The sequence below is a fragment of the Nansenia antarctica genome (assembly GCF_963989245.1).
Source record: "Nansenia antarctica genome assembly, chromosome: 3".
Lineage (NCBI taxonomy): Eukaryota > Metazoa > Chordata > Actinopteri > Argentiniformes > Microstomatidae > Nansenia > Nansenia antarctica.
Genome location: NC_137688.1, coordinates 52,971,685 through 52,988,995, shown reverse-complemented (window position 1 = coordinate 52,988,995; position 17,311 = coordinate 52,971,685). Strand labels below are relative to the sequence as shown.

Sequence of the window (17,311 nt, the reverse complement as noted above, 5' to 3'; positions counted from 1 at the left end):
TGTCCATACAGTTGTTGTGTCCATACACTAGCTGTGTCCATACAGTAGTTGTGTCCATACAGTAGTTGTGTCCATACACTAGCTGTGTCCATACAGTAGTTGTGTCCATACACTAGCTGTGTCCATACACTAGCTGTGTCCATACACTAGCTGTGTCCATACAGTAGCAGTGTCCATACACTAGCTGTGTCCATACACTAGCTGTGTCCATACAGTAGCTGTGTCCATACACTAGCTGTGTCCATACAGTAGTTGTGTCCATACACTAGTTGTGTCCATACACTAGTTGTGTCCATACACTAGCTGTGTCCATACACTAGCTGTGTCCATACACTAGTTGTGTCCATACACTAGATGGTTTTAGATGAAGTAGGTGAACACAAGGAAGGTTAAAGCATATTTTGTATTTGCTTTCATGCTTGTTCACTGATGAGTTTTGTTTCTTGCAGATCGGGAATGCCTGCATGACAATCATCAAAGAAGTAGCTCGGCTACATGTAAGTCAATCTATACAAAAGACTATAGCATAAATGAAACACAATGCAATTGTTTATGCATTGTTATACCATTTGTATTTCAATGTCATTTATTCCGTAGGGCAAAGACATTTATATAGCGGACATGTTCGTAGTTCCTTCATGGAAGACTACACCACCCACCATGCTTGACTTTCCAGTAAGTCAGTGTATATAAAAACCTGCCTTCTTTCCAAACCCTGCCTTACCCCGTTTGTGTTCTCTCCCAAGATTCCCACGGACCCTCCCTCGCGTCTCCCCGGCCCCGGCTCTCGCATTCCCGCGGATCCCTGCCCCGTCTCCACGGACCCTCAGAACCCCTCGAGCCACCCCCGAACCCCTGGACACCCTTGGACGGATCTCCCGGTACCACCCTCGCCTCCTCCCTTGGACATCCCCTTTTGGACTCTCGGACTGTACTGTTGCCAGGCGCACGCACATACTGACAACACCCTGCCCGCCTACGTCACCCCGCACCCACGGTAGACCACACACATAGTCTTGACTACGCATTACACATAGGTATCCACATATCCCATACTCCAAGACTATCAGCACACCACACATTCTCCCGCATACCCCCTCCCTAAATCCTGTGAATAAACACGCCCACGGGCTAACGGATTCTCGCTCTGTGCCGCCTCTTTGGTCCCCCCGGGTAGTACCCCATAACACACACATGTTGAGCCATTCCTCCACCTCGTTCTACAGCTGGTAAGACAGAGAGAAACGGTTGGTCCTCACAGTCACATAAACCTGACCCCCTCCAGACTCTTGAGCACAATCTTAATGAACCAGTCCAGGTGCGTTAGGATCCGTTAACGTCGGTACAGGCCAGGGTCTTGTCAACTTCTCTCTCTCTGTCTCTCTCTCTCTCTCTCTCTCTCTCTCCTGCAGGGGAAGGAGTCCAGCTGATAATGACAGCAGGCCTGTCAATACCTGAGCACCACGGCCGTCCCCCAGCTGTTCCTCCAGGGCCCTCGTCCGCCCTCCATCCATCCCTCTATCTATTCAACCCTACCTCCTTCCTAGCTGCCACGGATTGTCAATAAAAGAAATAAACAAATAAACCTGTTCCGTCCTCTGACCTTTTAAAAGTAGACAATCTGGTTTAGGCAACTTAGATTACAAGTCAGTTTTGGGAAAAGTAAGTGAACACAGAAGAGCACAGCTTGTGATAACGGCTGCAGTGACTACTTATGAGTTTTATATTGTTAATATATTGTGTGAGCAAAAAGAAAAGAAAAATACATTTTATGAAGTATAGTTAATTTACTCATATACAGTATGTATATCCTCTGGCTTGTTTGTAGAACTGCCCTGTATTGTTGACAAAGCTAAACCCTATTGATATGAAGTCTACTGGGAACACGAGAGGATGCCGTCAGTATTGCATTACTGAGTTAAGATTTGGTACTGAGGAAAGGTCAGCGTTTAGGGGTAACTGGATAGCACTTGGAACACCATCCGTGTTCCATTTCTTGGTTTGACTGTGCCATCTAACCCTAGGTTATGAGGGAATCAAGTACATGTGGTTGGTGTCACAATTATGTATAACTAATACACAATCTATGCTGAGTCTTTCAGGCTTCATGTTAAGTATTGCATAAATCACAGATGTAACATTCATAAATGCTAGAGATCATCATTTGACTCACTTCATCAGTCAGTTCTACAAATCGGAATGTTAAACTCAATGGTTCAATGATAAACTCAATAGAATCCAACTGGATTCCCTCTTGTAAACAGTAGGCATGGGCGTCACCACCATATATTTGGGGGGGGACGTGTCCCCCCCACCTTTGAAACAAGGTCGTTTGGACCCCCCCACATTTGCCATCAAAAATATGTTGCATGACTGGTCAGCGTTATTTTCATTGCTTCACAATCAAATCCGTTCCACTTTATGAGTAGGGGATTGCCCATATCCAGAAATCCACTCCGCGTTTTACTTCTGTTTTTAACGGCACGCAGCATCAGACACGCACGCAGATTCAAAACATTCAGACTGAGGCAAGACGATATTTAGATCATCCACCAAGATGGATATAAGGATTTTTTTTTTCTAAGAACAGAAAAGTAAGTCAAAGTCATCCAAGTTTACCCGTGAGTGGCCAAACAGCAACATTGCGTTCTCCCAAGGTCAAACACAGCCAGCTTTTCTGATAAGAATGTTAGCACCTTATGAGACATTCTCTGTATTAGCAATAGAATTAGCATAGCCTACTAGCAACCAAATACGAGCTAGATCAGCTATATGGCACTAGCAGTTTTGTTAGGCATTACTAGTGCGGTTAGACATGTTTAAATGCAGAACAGACACAGGCGAAATGTCATCAAAAGCACAGAATGGCGACAAACACCTCACAGTGCTTACCTGTCCTGTCATTATTGCATCTCCTGCCCGTGTTCATTGCCCTGAGCATTTGCACTATTTAATTTGGCCATTGCACCCACCCAAAGAATCAATTTAGCATCTGATTGCTTGAGCTAGGGTTAAAAAATAAGAAGAAAACACCTGTTCCATTTATTTTTCTATTTCTAAAATGCTTGTGATTGTATTTTTTGTATTGATGATTGTATTTCTATGTCAAATGTTCTATTAGAGAAAAACAATATGAACAAGTGCTCAATGCATCCCCATTTCTCCTGATATAGGTGGTTGAGAGTGAGAGTGAGTCAGATGCAGGGGCAGCAGGCAGGGGCAGTGGAGACAGCTCTAATTCACTCTTTGATTTTTTTTGTTTGTTATAGTTGTATGTTCTGCAATGCACTGAAGAGGGCTACGTTTGATTGTAATAGGCTCTGAGTAGCCTAGGTACATATTTTATGTTTCCTCATAACTTTTTATTCAATTTGTTGACTCAAAGTTACCTCATTCTTTTCTAATTCACTCTTTGATTCTTTTTGAATCTTCATATTTAATAAAGTACCTAAAAAGTGCCACGTGTCAGTGTCAGGCCTCTGTGAGTTAAACCAAAACATAATAGTAGTCAGTAATTGCAGACCATGCCAGCTCCAAGGAAAAACAAAGAAAGAGGGAGATTATTTTGGGTGTAAAACGCACCAGAATGCAGGAATTTGAATCTACTATTTAAAAAAATTCGGGGGGAGGACCCCCAGACCCCCCGAAAAATAAGTGTCCCCCCCACATTCAAAAAGCTGCTGACGCCCATGACAGTAGGTATTGGCGATTTTTTGGGAGGAGTAAGCATTATGTCACACGTGAAATAGACTTAGCATTTTATGTCTTGGTGGTTTACAAAAACGTTCACTGATTGTGTGTATTGAATGTTCAGCCATGAGAGAGCATCAATCGTTCATGAAGGACATAGTATATAAAGGAGAATGCCAGTTGTTGGGTGTTTTCCGTCTAGGTGTTTCCCACGCATGATTGGCCATGAGGAAATGCATAAGATCTTAGGTGAGTTCCATAAAATGCTCTGGGTTCTTTCGTTCTTACTGTGTAACCACGGGAATGGTCTAACATGTGGCTTGTGTTTCTAGAAAGACTGAAAACTAGATCCTATTGTAACCATGTACTTTAGTAACTTTGTCTCAATGATAATATAATAATAATAATAATAATAATAAATGGTTAAAGTGTATAGCACACTTTAATAATATAATAATAATAATAGTAATACATTGTATTTGTATAGCACACTACTGGAAACTGTTCTCCGCTGCAATACTCCAATTTATCACTACTGGAAACTGTTCTCCGCTGGGTGGCGCTTTCCGTCCTGAAAGGCACATTCCATTCGGCCCCACATTCCATTCCGTCCTCACATTCCATTCGGCCCAGGACGCAGCTAGATACTACTGGTCCTGACACCTCCCCCTATGTATTTTAACAGTGAATTTTACACACACACAGATAAAATGTTTATTGTATTGGAGGATTTTTAATGAATGCTGATAGGCGCCGAAAGAATATCAGCCGCATTTTGTGAATAAACTCATAAAAAAAACTTTTACAAATCGCAACTAGGAAGTGAAGGTGGGGGCGGCGCCCCAGCGCCCTCTATCGGCCAGCCGCCACTGATGCATACTGCCTCCCAGAATGCATTTCGCCGGGAGCGGCGAATTTAAACTTCCATTTTAAACCTCCATTAGCTAAAATATGTAATTTTGGCTTTACAAGTGTTAACATGTCATTTTATGAAGTTTTAATGTTTTCAGGCGAGAAAGTAACCACATATATTCCCAAAATGTGTCCAGTTTACCAAAATAACCCGTTTATATATCTGATCTGACGATTTTTTTGCGTCTTCTGTTCGCTAGCTGCGTTCGTAAATTCGCACTGGAAATATGATCAGCACTCATGGAATGCCTCTTGTCCAATCAAATTACCTGGTCCCTTTATGACGTTGCACCCAGTGTGCGCTCCGGCGCTCTCAGAGCGATTTTACGAACGCACCCTACGTTGCTTACCTTCTAAAATGATTTGGGGGGCCAACATCTTTAGCTAGCTCAAGTAACTAGCTTACTATATTGTTGTCTTAACAGTTGGTAAAATAACATGATTAAAATAAATATATATGAGCAATAACATATCGTGGGCAAGCACTACAACCAACTTGTCCGTCAGAAGCTACAATACTGGGATCATTCGTGATTGGGCTACAAGCAGTCAAATACTAGGCGAACATGTGTGTAAGACACAAATAAACTTGGATTTCATGCATTTCAAGTGGCATATTTGTAATCATGACGACTAGCCTGGTCTAAGAATACATTTCACCATGTTAATTCCCAGTATAGTGAAAATATCACCGCTCATCCGTAATCAGACTTAGCTGGGGTGCTGCAGCTGAAGAGTATCAAATAGAGTGCAAGAAAGCAGCATCTGCAGACTCAAATCTGTGCAAAAAACGATGTTTATTGCAAGCTTTCGGTCCTCAGGCTATCGGACAATGTAAACAAAAGCTGTATGACGAGTTTGTATGACGCAGTTTGACGAGGCTGAAAGCGCACAGGGTTGCCAGATGGGATTGACAATTTACAGCCTAAACTTTCTATAACCTCAAAATCAAGTAGCCCATTCGGCGGTAACCCGCCCCATCTGGCAACCCTGGACGCAATCCTGCAACCCTGGACGCGAAATGCATTTTGGGAAACAGTACCCGAGCTAGTGTCCATCGTAACTGACTTAAATTTTCCTGGAAGTAATTGCTCACATACTAAATTTATCGCATACTCAAATATCGCATACTGTACAGTGTGAACGCACTACATACTCAAAATCTACGTCATATCTAGTATGAGTAGTATGCTAGTATGCTATTCCGAACACAGCCTATTACTTTTGGTCTTCCCATGACTTTCAGGAGACTCAAATGATGCAACTTCCTGTTGATCCTGTCAATCAGTCCTTTTCCAAATGTTTAGGGGCGGGGGATGTGTCAGGGTAACAGGACTGAGAAAAATGCAACCATCTCCCCTTTAGAAACCTTGTAGAAAAAAATATAAAATGGCCTGAGATTGACGATTACACACTTTGAATAGTTAAACATGTGTGTTATTAGATACAGTGCTGAAAAAAGATAAAGAATGAAGTTTAAAGAAAAGTTACAACATGCAAATGACACCGATTTGGCGGAATGGCCCAGATAATACTATGTGACAGCACGCCAGCAGCGAAAATAAAACGATTGTAACGATGTTGCTAAATTCCAGGTGGTTTCTATTCAATCGTAGAATGTTTTAATTTAGTTCCGAAAGGTATGATAGCAAACAATAAAATATATGAAAAACAAATCAATGTAATGTAATATTTTATACAGGCACTTTTTAGGTGAACTTTCACCGGATCACCACGTGTTTAAAGACCCCAGGATGTCCATGCTCGCAGAACGTGAGTGCTTAACTCTCTCTCAATATATATTTGTGAATAACTATTTAATACTTAACGCAAATGTTTAAATTTGAAGCAATGTTTTCTAATATGCCATTGATCTGTTGCTAACTTGTGTGTCTACGAATATCTCAAGAAAGTTGTGTTTTGAAAACGTATGTCCTTTGTATAATTAGCATTAGCCACAATCACAACATAACTAGCTAGCTACCGGTCTAGTGATTTGCTACTTACTACTAATAGTTGCGGTTGTAACTACAATAGCTATTATCTTGATTATGTAATCTTCAGTGATATCTACTAGCTAGAACATTTGACAGGTAGCTCTAATTGCTAGTTACAGTATGTTATGATTGGTTTATCCTTTAGCCAAAAGAAAACAGAAGTGGTCGATTGACCCAAGGAACAGCGCTTGGAGTAAAGATGAATCCAAGTTCGGCCAGAAGATGCTGGAGCGAATGGGCTGGTCTAAGGGCAAGGTGCTGATTGATATAATTTACTAATATACGCCACTCAGCAATGTAACTCTGTAACAAATGTGTAAAATACGAAGTGCAGTGGTCTCACCTACCTTTACTTCACGTGCATCTCTGTGACACTTTTTGGTGTTTTAGTTTAATTGTTTAACTATTGTAGTTTATAATACAGCATTTGAGACACCTTGCAAATGTTGCCTTATACGTGTGACATTTAAGGTCTTTCCAGCACACATCATAAAGAGGTTCCCATTGAAATCAGCTGTGTTCAGTCTAGGACCCAGTAGTTACTCTCGTCTGTGGCTCACACTATACGCAATTAGACATTTTTGTTTTTGCAGGCAACTTGCTTTATCCAAATTGAGAGTGTAATTGGTAGCCAAACAAGTTCCCCTTTGTTGTGTTGGACAGGGTTCTTGTTAGTGAAGAACTTTAGAAGAAAGCTTCCTTGTTTTATAACCAGTGTAGCAACTCTTTGTTACAATGCTGTTGTAACAGAGTAGGGACGCCGTATGTATGTGAGCACGCTTTCATATCTTCACATCTGTCCATCTTAAGTTAGGTTCTAACAATGAAGTTGATTGTTTTACTAATTTGATTACTTTTTTTGTCAAGAAACTATTTTGTTATTTATTCTGAGGCGTGCAGGCAGTGTTGTTTATAGTTCTCTTCATTAGAGCTTTTCCAACCAATATATCGATATTACATTGAAAGGATTAGATTAGATTATATTTATTGTCCCGAGGGGGAAATTCATTTTCATACCACTGTACAGTATACATTTATACATACAACGTATGTACATATAACACAGACAACAACAGACAGTACTACATGTGACAGATACACAAGTACACACACTCAGCGCTGTCTATTATTTAAGGCAACAATGGCTGCGGGGATCAGGCTTTTGCCAAAGCGAGCCCTTTTGCACCTTAGTGTTCTGTACCTACGCCCGGATGGCAGTGGGGCGAGGTACAGATTGAGTGGGTGGGTGATGTCCTGTTCTATTGTGGTTGCGATGCGTGAGATGGCCCTGTTGTTTAGTGCTGTGAGGTTGGGTGTGGGGAGTCCAATTATCCTGGCAGCAGTGTTGGCAGACCCGTCACCAGGGCCCAGTCTTAAGATCTTTGCACACCAATGCGTGTGTTTTCGCATGCGTATTTTTAAATCCGTCATCCGAAAAAAACCTTACGCACAGAGACCTTGCACACCGGTCCGTTGCGGAGACCGTTGCGTTTTTTTACGTTGCGAACTTTCGCAATATGCACTCTACATTCTAAATGCTTGATTTAGCAAAAGGTACAAACAACTGAGAGCAACCAAATGGTAGACCACATTAGTAGAATGTATTATCAGTAGAAAAGTACCGTACAATAAATCTTTATTTCTTTTAACAAAGCGTGGTGTGCATCTCCTGCAGTGTGATATCTGTAATCATACCATTTGTAGACTCTCCGCTCAGGGTTGCCAGATGGGATTGAGAATTTCCAACCTAACAACAACAGTCTAAAAACTGCTAAATCGACCAAAAACCAGCCCATCTGGCAACCCTGTCTCCGCTGCACCAGAGTCTACTTGTTGCGCAAAATAGGCCAGGGTTTGTCAAATCCTTTGTTGGACATCTCGTTTCTTAAGTCCTGGTATATTGTGGCATTTCTTTACTGTTTGCCATCTGGAATACCCAGGGAGACGCAGACAGCAGAAGTAGAAATTGAATAGTAGAATAGAAAAAGAAACCGCTATAACCATGCTGAATGATGTACCTGTATGATGCACTGGCAGTCTGACAGTGTGTGCACCTGACCGGACCCTGCCCTTCTGCCTGAGTTTGAGTATGATGCTGCCCAAATGAATGTTATTGTTTAGTGCCGTATAGGGCTGCAACTAACGATTATTTTGGTAGTCGACTAATCTGTCGATTATTTTTCCGATTAGTCGTGTGGCTTTTCGCTGCGCGTAAATGGCGACGCAGAAGCATAAATCCGGCTTAACTAGCTATCTAACCTAACGTTACGCCAAGCTACAGCTGCTCACAGAGCTAGTTGATTGGCTAGCTAGCATTGCTGGCTAGACTACAGACAGCTCACGTTAGTAGGCTACGCTTGGCGCTGTTTATCTTACAGACAGCTCGCTGGTGGACTCAACATACAGTAATTGAAATAGCATTCACTTATCAAGCATCATTCATGATCATCCACCATGACTACCTGGTATTTTAATAGCGACCACCCCTCACTTAATTTCATCTCGCGTTCTCCTGGCTTCAACATGGAAAACCCCTGCTACCGTAACGTTACATACAAGCGCCTCTGTCTGTCACACGCGTGCCACAGGGCAAATAAACTAATAGCACAAACGCTCATAGCATGTACAGCCCTGTCCATGAGACGTTGTTTTCCAACATGTAACAGTAAAGCTAACATAAACATTACGACCCTAACAATATAACGTTAGCCAGTTGGCTAACAACGTTAGCTAAAACTTACCCAGCTGATTCTTGCATGGCTCCCGTTTAAAAAAATAAAATAAAAAAAAAACTTTTTTTTTAAACATTTTTATACGATTAGTCGACACTAAAATTCCACGTCGACGAGTTTTTATAATCGACGTCGTCGATTATGTCGACTAATCGTTGCAGCCCTAGTGCCGTACGCTTTCGTGGTATTATATTGTGTGAATTATCATCTGTATGTTGTTTTTCTTTCACTCGACTAACCGCCGAGGTAATACTTGACATGAACTTCCGGAAGCATTAATCCAACTGTCCTGCAGTTCTAATTTGACGATGTGTCCCTCTATACCAGTGGTTCTCAACCTTTTTTGGGCCCCCCTGTCCATTATCCAGGCCTCTTACCGCCCCCCCCCATCAAAAAAAGTAGGCTTATTTTCTTCCCTAAATATTAATGTTGACTAATATTCTGTGTTATATAATTTAAAAAGCATGTCACTGAATGCCAAATTTAACTGGGCAGTTGGAATATCCTTATCATTAGTTTACCAGAGAGCAGAAAAGCCATGTGAATAAAAATGCTGTTTCTGAGTGTTAAACAAACTCAGACAACATCAGAGAATACAAACAGACTGCTACGGAACAGCAGCAATTTCACACATGTCCGATGCAGAACAAACAGTAGGCTGCAGAACTGTACATTACAATTAACATTTTTAAAAGTGTGCTGGTGTTGCATTTCTCCAAATTGCTGTTTTATGATGCTAATATTTATTCATTTTTGATTGGACTTTGGGGGGGGGGGGGGTGTGTGTGTGTCACAATATGGCGGCAAACGCTAGGGGGCTATTATTTTAATATTTTATTTAGTATTCTATGGTATTATTTTCATAAACTGACCACTTCGAATTTCTCATATCAAAACATATCAAAACATAACAAAGTTCCAAAGTTCAGAGCTCTGCACTCTGGGAGTGCTCAGAGATGGGCGCTCTGACTGAAAACACGGTTTTGTCCGAGCGAACTGACCGTTCATGCATTTACGAACGTACCCGTAATAACACTGCTGACAGCTGATCAATACAAAAGCTGATTTTGATTTTGCAGCTGATGCGTTCGTTTCCAGGACATCACAAGAGGAGCAACATATCACAAAAAAGCGATCGTATATTTTAGTTTGCAAACACTAAATTCACTACATTTCTCCTGGTTAGATTCAGTGTTTCCTCCAGGAAGTTTTCCATTCGTGGCGGATATCTCTGTCCGATTTTTTTTCCGCGTGCACGCGCGCTCAAAACAACGACCTAATTTCAAACTAGAGGGAGGATGGCAAAAAAAAAAAAAAAAGCTACAAAAATCTTCCCAGAACCTGATTTGCACGACCAGCTTTCGCTGTAGGACACGTTCGATTGCAAAATTCATTTATCCTTTATGTTCCCAGTTGAGGGCGTGTAGCTGTTGTTAGTTGGCCTGCTTTTATTTAGTTATGCGTACGTTTGAGTTAGTCATCTCTAGGATTGTTGTTTGATATTAGCCTATACTTTCTCTTATCTGCATTTTGAGCAACTGTACAAGACCCAACAACACAACTCTGATACAGGACAAATGTTACCTAGCTGCTATAGCTAACCCAACCCTGCTACAAGACCCAACAACACAACTCTGATACAGGACAAATGTTACCTAGCTGCTATAGCTAACCCTGCTACAAGACCCAACAACACAACTCTGATACAGGACTAATGTTACCTAGCTGCTATAGCTAACCCAACCCTGCTACAAGACCCAACAACACAACTCTGATACAGGACTAATGTTACCTAGCTGCTATAGCTAACCCTGCTACAAGACCCAACAACACAACTCTGATACAGGACTAATGTTACCTAGCTGCTATAGCTAACCCTGCTACAAGACCCAACAACACAACTCTGATACAGGACTAATGTTACCTAGCTGCTATAGCTAACCCTGCTACAAGACCCAACAACACAACTCTGATACAGGACTAATGTTACCTAGCTGCTATAGACCCATTTGTACTAAACAACTACAACGTTGTATTGGACAGTGTTTCCTCTACATGCATTTCATCGTGGCGGGCCGCCACGATGGAATTTCCTCCGCCACCATTCAGATTTCTCAAAAAAAAAAAAAAAAAGATTTAGGCCGCTTTTCAGACCTTCACATCGCTAGACACACCCACAAGCGCGAAGCGACGCGCTTGCAAAACTGTTTTGTGATTGGTCGAATACATCTAGGCTGCGTGTAGTCTACAAACTACTTCAAATGTTACAATATGCGCGACGACGGTGCTGGATCCTGGATCTGTGCATCGGTGTGCAGGAAGAACACGGAGCAGGCGCCAGACCAGACTAGATGATCGTGGAGTGAAGATATTATGAAAGTGTACGTGCTTGTCGATCACCCGTCGCATCGCGTACGCTTTAATAATCTCTTCACTCCACAATCATCTAGTCTGGTCTGGCGCCTGCTCCGTCTGTTTTTCTTCCTGCACACAGGTAAACAGATCCAGGATCCAGCAGCGTCTTCGGGCTCGCGCAAACAAACCCGGCGAATTTTTTTACTTGCCCCAGGCAAGCGTTACTGTTGAACCCTGCTGATACATGATTCTTCCCTGCACATTGACAATGTTTTCTCTCTCCTCTTTCTTCTGCGTTGTGAAGGGATCCACTGCAGCGTACACGAAAAGCGGCTACTGTGTCAACCGCTTCCCATAATAGTTACAACAACCATAAAGCCTCCATAATGATAATGAAAAGAAAGGGAGACGAATTTTTTATTGACAACGGAATTACATGCTGGAAAAACATGCAGACACAGACAATAAGAGACACACGGGAGAAGTACGGGAAAACATTTAATTTTTTTTGGCCATCCTCGAGTTTTGGCTGAAATTACGTCGTTGTTTTGAGCGCGCGTGCGCGTTTCATGCGCGTGCACGCGAAAAAAAACGCGGGCGCGCTGCGCGCGCGCGGTCAACGCTACCCGCCACCATTGTAAAAATTCCTGGAGGAAACACTGTTGGACACATTTTTTTCGAACTAATCCACCGACAGCAGTCTTATTAACGGGCCCCTGTGGTGCCAGGTGTGGAGGCGACCCAGCACAGTGGGGATATACACTATCAAGCCAAGCTCTACTACTGTCAATATTTGCGTGTGTGTGTGTGTTTTACTTTGAACGCAATTTCAATTGCAATGTCCCAAGTATTACCTACATCTCCTCTGTGGAAAACTCTAATCCCGACGCAGCAGTTATTGTGCTCGGCGATTTTAATCACACCAACAGAACTTCCCAATTACAAACAACAGGTGTCATGCCCCAGCAGAGGAGCTAACATACTAGACCACTGCTACGTTACTATCAACGAGGCTTACCGTTCGTTCCCGAGGGCACCGCTGGGAAGGTCCGACCATGCCATGCGGCTCCTCGTCCCGAAATATAGAGAGAAACTTAAATCCTGCAATACGACACCCAGCCATGCAGTTTCGTATCGCTCATAGCCACTGCTAGCTTCAGCAATGTTTGAAGTGTCTGGGACATCTTTTTTCTTGAAAAATCCATCCATCTGTCGCTGTTTTCGTTTAATTTTTCGAAGTTATTTAACGTGATATCTTATTTGTGCACCTAGCTAGCTAGATCAGCTTTTTGTATCTTTTAGATGGTACTACCGGTGACTTTTAGCCCGTTATTTGCGAGGAGAAAACACAGGCGCCCGAGCATTTCGGAAGGTAGCGGGGATGGTTGAGTCTGCACGGTTCTCATGCCGGTTCACATTTAGACCAATCAGGAGTAGCCCTTGTGTCACGTTGTCAACTGAATGTTTAATGTCATTAATCTGATTTTGGATCAGCGGTTAGAGAGAGATGGGCGTGGATTTAGGTGCACTTATAGTCAACATCCATTATAGCGCTGATCTAGGATCAGATATATTTTAATCAGCAAAAATGTTCAGAGGTGTTTTTTTTTTTTTTTTGGACTGAATCAATTTGTGGCGGAGGAAATTCATTCGTGGCGGCCCGCCACCAATAAATGCATATAGAGGAAACACTGAGATTATTGGTAAGCGTTAGAGAACCTTCAGGACTGGTTTATTACGATCGCTTTTTTGAGATTGGTTGTTCCAGGTTGTTCCTGCTGTGATGTTCTGGTATGGTGGTATGGTATTAGCACAAATTTTAACTAAATTAAATAAGCTGTATTGAAAGGAAGCGAACGAAGCGAACGCAACAATTACAATGAGCCCACAAACTGAAACATATGTCACTCAAGCATAGCCTACAAGGAAAACACTCATAGAAGTTGGGCATTGGTCAACATGACGTTACAGATGGGATGAACCGGGGTTCTTTCTATCATAGCATAGTATTGCAATTTCTGCACTGTACATGAACTGTCAAGATGCTTCTACAATGCAGCTTACCCAGACACATTGGAAACTATCAAAAGCTCTACCTTTGCTAGCTGAGTTTTTAGCTTCTCCATCTTCTTGATGACACTCACTTTTATTTTTTTGGGCGCTGCGCTACATGTGTCTGCGTCACAGAGCCCGGCCAAGTTCAGAGCGCTCAGAGATGGGTGCTCTGACTGAAAACACGGTTTGTCCGAGCGAACTGACCGTTCGTGCATTTACGAATGTGCCCGTAATAACACAGCTGTTTTTCATGAGAAAAATACTTTATGCGTGAACGCCCCCCAAGAACACCTCAACGCCCCCCTTTAAAACATATTTGTTCCAGCGCCCCCCCGATGTTGTCTGAACGCCCCCTGGGGGGCGGTACCGCCCCCGTTGAGAAACGATGCTCTAAGTGGTTCTCAAACTTTTTATGTCAAGCCCCCCTTGGGAGGACAAAAAATGTGTGAGCCCCACCTCACCCCCAAAAAACTGTCACAACATGGGGCAATTTTACATTTATTGAACTGAACCACATAACACTGTCTCCCAACAAAAAAAACTAAAAATACAAATAACACAATATAATAAATCAACACAATAACAATATTTTTCAATTACAATTCTCAAGAAAATGAACACTAACAATCAAGAACATTACAGCATTAGTGGCTGCAATGAGCCTGTTTGGCACTGCAGATCTTTTCAAAACGGGGTAGCAGGCCTGACACTGCCACTCTCAAGTCCTGCTCAATGTTGAGCCTAGATCTGTACTTTGTTTTCAGTGAAACAACAGCTGAAAAGCCAGCCTCACAGAGATTGGATGTGGCGAAGGGAAGAAGGATGATAGATAGATAGACTTTATTTGTCATTGTTACAGTACAGGTACCAAACAACGAAATTTAGGAGGGGAGGCTCCCCTGGTGTTTAAGAAAGGAAAAAGAAACACATTTTGGAAAAAGCATAGATGCATAAAATCACAAGAAGATAAAGAGCTGGTTTACATCAATAGAGGCTATGTACACAATCCACTGTACTATACTGCACAGATAGTCAACTAGGGTTGTCATATTGCACAAGAAAGTATTTTTTCACATTTTTTTTAAAGTGTCACAGTTTGCAGGCTTGAAAATGTACATGTTTGTGCCTCAGCACTAGCTGCCATTACAATCCGTCCGGACTTGTCCTGGGCCCAGAACTTAGGCCTTTTCTGTGTTCAGGGCCTTGACGGCCCTGTGGTAGAAGCAGTTCTTCAGTCTGTTTGTCTTAGCGGCCGGGGTCCTGTACCTCCTGTTCGAGGGCAGCTTGACAAAGTGTTCGTGCCCAGGGTGGGTCGGGTCCTTGGAGATCTTGGAGGCCCTCCTGAGACAGCGTGTTTCGTACAGCTTCTCCAGAGAGGGGAGGGTGGCGCCGGTGATCCCCTGTGCTGTTCTCACGACTCTCTGTAGATCGTTTCTCTCCGATGCCGACAGCCCTCTGCCCTATGAGTGGATACTCCTTCTCCACACCAAGCCAGAATTCACTCAGTGTCTGACCATTGAACCTCAGCCTCAGGGTGGACTCAGAGGTCAGCTCGATGAGTTGGTCCTCTTCAGCAGAGCTGAAATCAGCAGGTGCTACGGATAGAGATACCTTATTTGTAATTAATTGCATATTAAACACAACACGATTCAATTTTACAACAATCCATTCCAGGTAGTTAGTTAGTAACATACATACAACATTAATAAAATATAGGCCTACAGCACAAAATATTCACAGTTATATTTAGTCATCAAAATTGCCTACCAACCTGCTGCATTGAATGGATCCACCACCCAGTCATACTCAGCAGTGTTGTGTGGGAAGTATTTCTGGAACAATGCTCCCAGGGAAGAGATGTGTTGCTTCAGGCAGGGGATCACTGTGGTGGCATCACAATCACTGCTTTCTACAAACGTGGTCAGGTTCTGAAAAGGATCAGTATTTCCTTCATCAAGGCACCTGCCCCACACCTCCAGCTTTCTGGTGAATGCGCTGACCTTATCTGCCAGGTGGGGTAGGTGTTTGTCTTTTCCTTGAAGCTGAAGATTCAGCTCGTTGAGCTTTCCAAACACATCACTGAGATAGGCCAGTTTCATCAGGAATTCTAAATTACTGAACTTGCTTGCAGATTCGTGCATTCCCACCTCCTCCATAAACACCCGAATCTCCTCTCTGAGCTCAAAGACTCGGGACAACACTTTCCCTCGGGAGAGCCACCTTGCTTCACTGTGAAACAGCAAAGCAGAGTGTTCAGCTCCCATTTCCTCACACAGTGCAGAGAACAGACGTGCTTTCAGCGGGCGGGTTTTGATGAAATTTACAACACCGATCACTTCGGTCAAAACCTCATTTAGCTCAGGGCTAAGCTGCCTGGATGCGAGCGCCTCTCTGTACAGTGTGTCCATTGCGCGTTTGGTGCGACGCGATTTATTAGCGCCTGCAGTCCCTTCCTTTTCCCGGCCATTGTCTGCGCACCATCTGAGCAAAACCCCACACAGTTCTCCCATTTCAGTCCGTGTTCTGTCAGGTAAGTGTCAAGAATCCCAAATAGCTCATTAGCTGTCGCTCTCCCTGTCACATGCTTGCAAAACAGCAAGTCTTCATTCATTGACTTCGAATCTACATAGCGGACATAAGAAATAAACAAGCAGTCCTTATTACTGTCAGTAGCCTCATCAACTTGCAATGCAAAACGTTTGTGTAGTTTCTCTGCGAGTTGTTCCTCAAGGTCCTCTGACATCTCACCTATGCGTCTTGCAATGGTGTCGTTGGACAGGGGAATGGTCTTCAATTTTGCAGCAGTTGTCTCATCAATCAAAGTTGACACCATATCCAGTGCAGCTGGGAGTATGAGCTCCTCAGCTATGGTGTGCGGTTTCTTGCACTTCGCAATTCTGTATGCAACCTTGAATGACGCTATTTGCGCTTTGGTACTTACGGATGCCGCTTTTGTCATATGAGTTTCTTGCTTTCTGTACTCTGTAAGTTTTCTTTTAAAGAAGGCCAGTGGCTTCTTTGCATCATTGGGGTGTGTTGTCTCAAGGTGCCTTTTTAACTTGTTTGGCTTCAGGCTGTCTGCTGCTAATGTTCTGAGACATAGCACGCACAATGGTCTCTCCTCACCTCCCACCACATTCACGGTGAAGCCCATTGCAAGGTAAGCCTCGTCATACTTTCGAACAGTTTTTTTTTTAACCATGTTTGTCGCATTTTCCGTTTTTGTTTTCGCTGTCCCTGTCAGAAATGACTCCATTACGAAGATTATGAAGCTACAACTAGAACAAGTCAAAGAGTTCACCTGAGTGTTAATTGTTGACCTCCCCAGTCTCTCGCGCCCCACCAGTATTGCTATTGCGCCCCCTTCCGGGGGCGCGCCCCACACTTTGAGAACCACTGCTCTATACCATGGCGGAGTGGTCAATAACAACTCTCAAAAGGCTTTTGACGGACGCGAAAAACGCAGAAAATCGAACCTGTTCCGAAATGTTTTGGGACGGACGAATATAACGGATTCGGTGTGCAAGCGTGATTGACACAACATGAGTTCTAATTTATTTTTTTAACGGA

General features: G+C 43.0%; 1 protein-coding gene across 1 annotated transcript in view; it reads left to right on the top strand.

Moving 5' to 3' along the window:
- Nucleotides 1-6,356: 6,356 nt before the first annotated feature.
- The window catches only part of pinx1 (PIN2 (TERF1) interacting telomerase inhibitor 1), a gene marked incomplete at both ends in the record, with an annotated part of 46,637 nt that continues 35,682 nt past the window's right edge, over nucleotides 6,357-17,311 (top strand). The window contains 2 exons of the mRNA XM_080527373.1: nucleotides 6,357-6,375; nucleotides 6,745-6,854. Coding sequence (XP_080383499.1) covers nucleotides 6,357-6,375; nucleotides 6,745-6,854 — 129 coding nt within the window. The remainder of the gene's footprint in view (nucleotides 6,376-6,744; nucleotides 6,855-17,311) is intronic.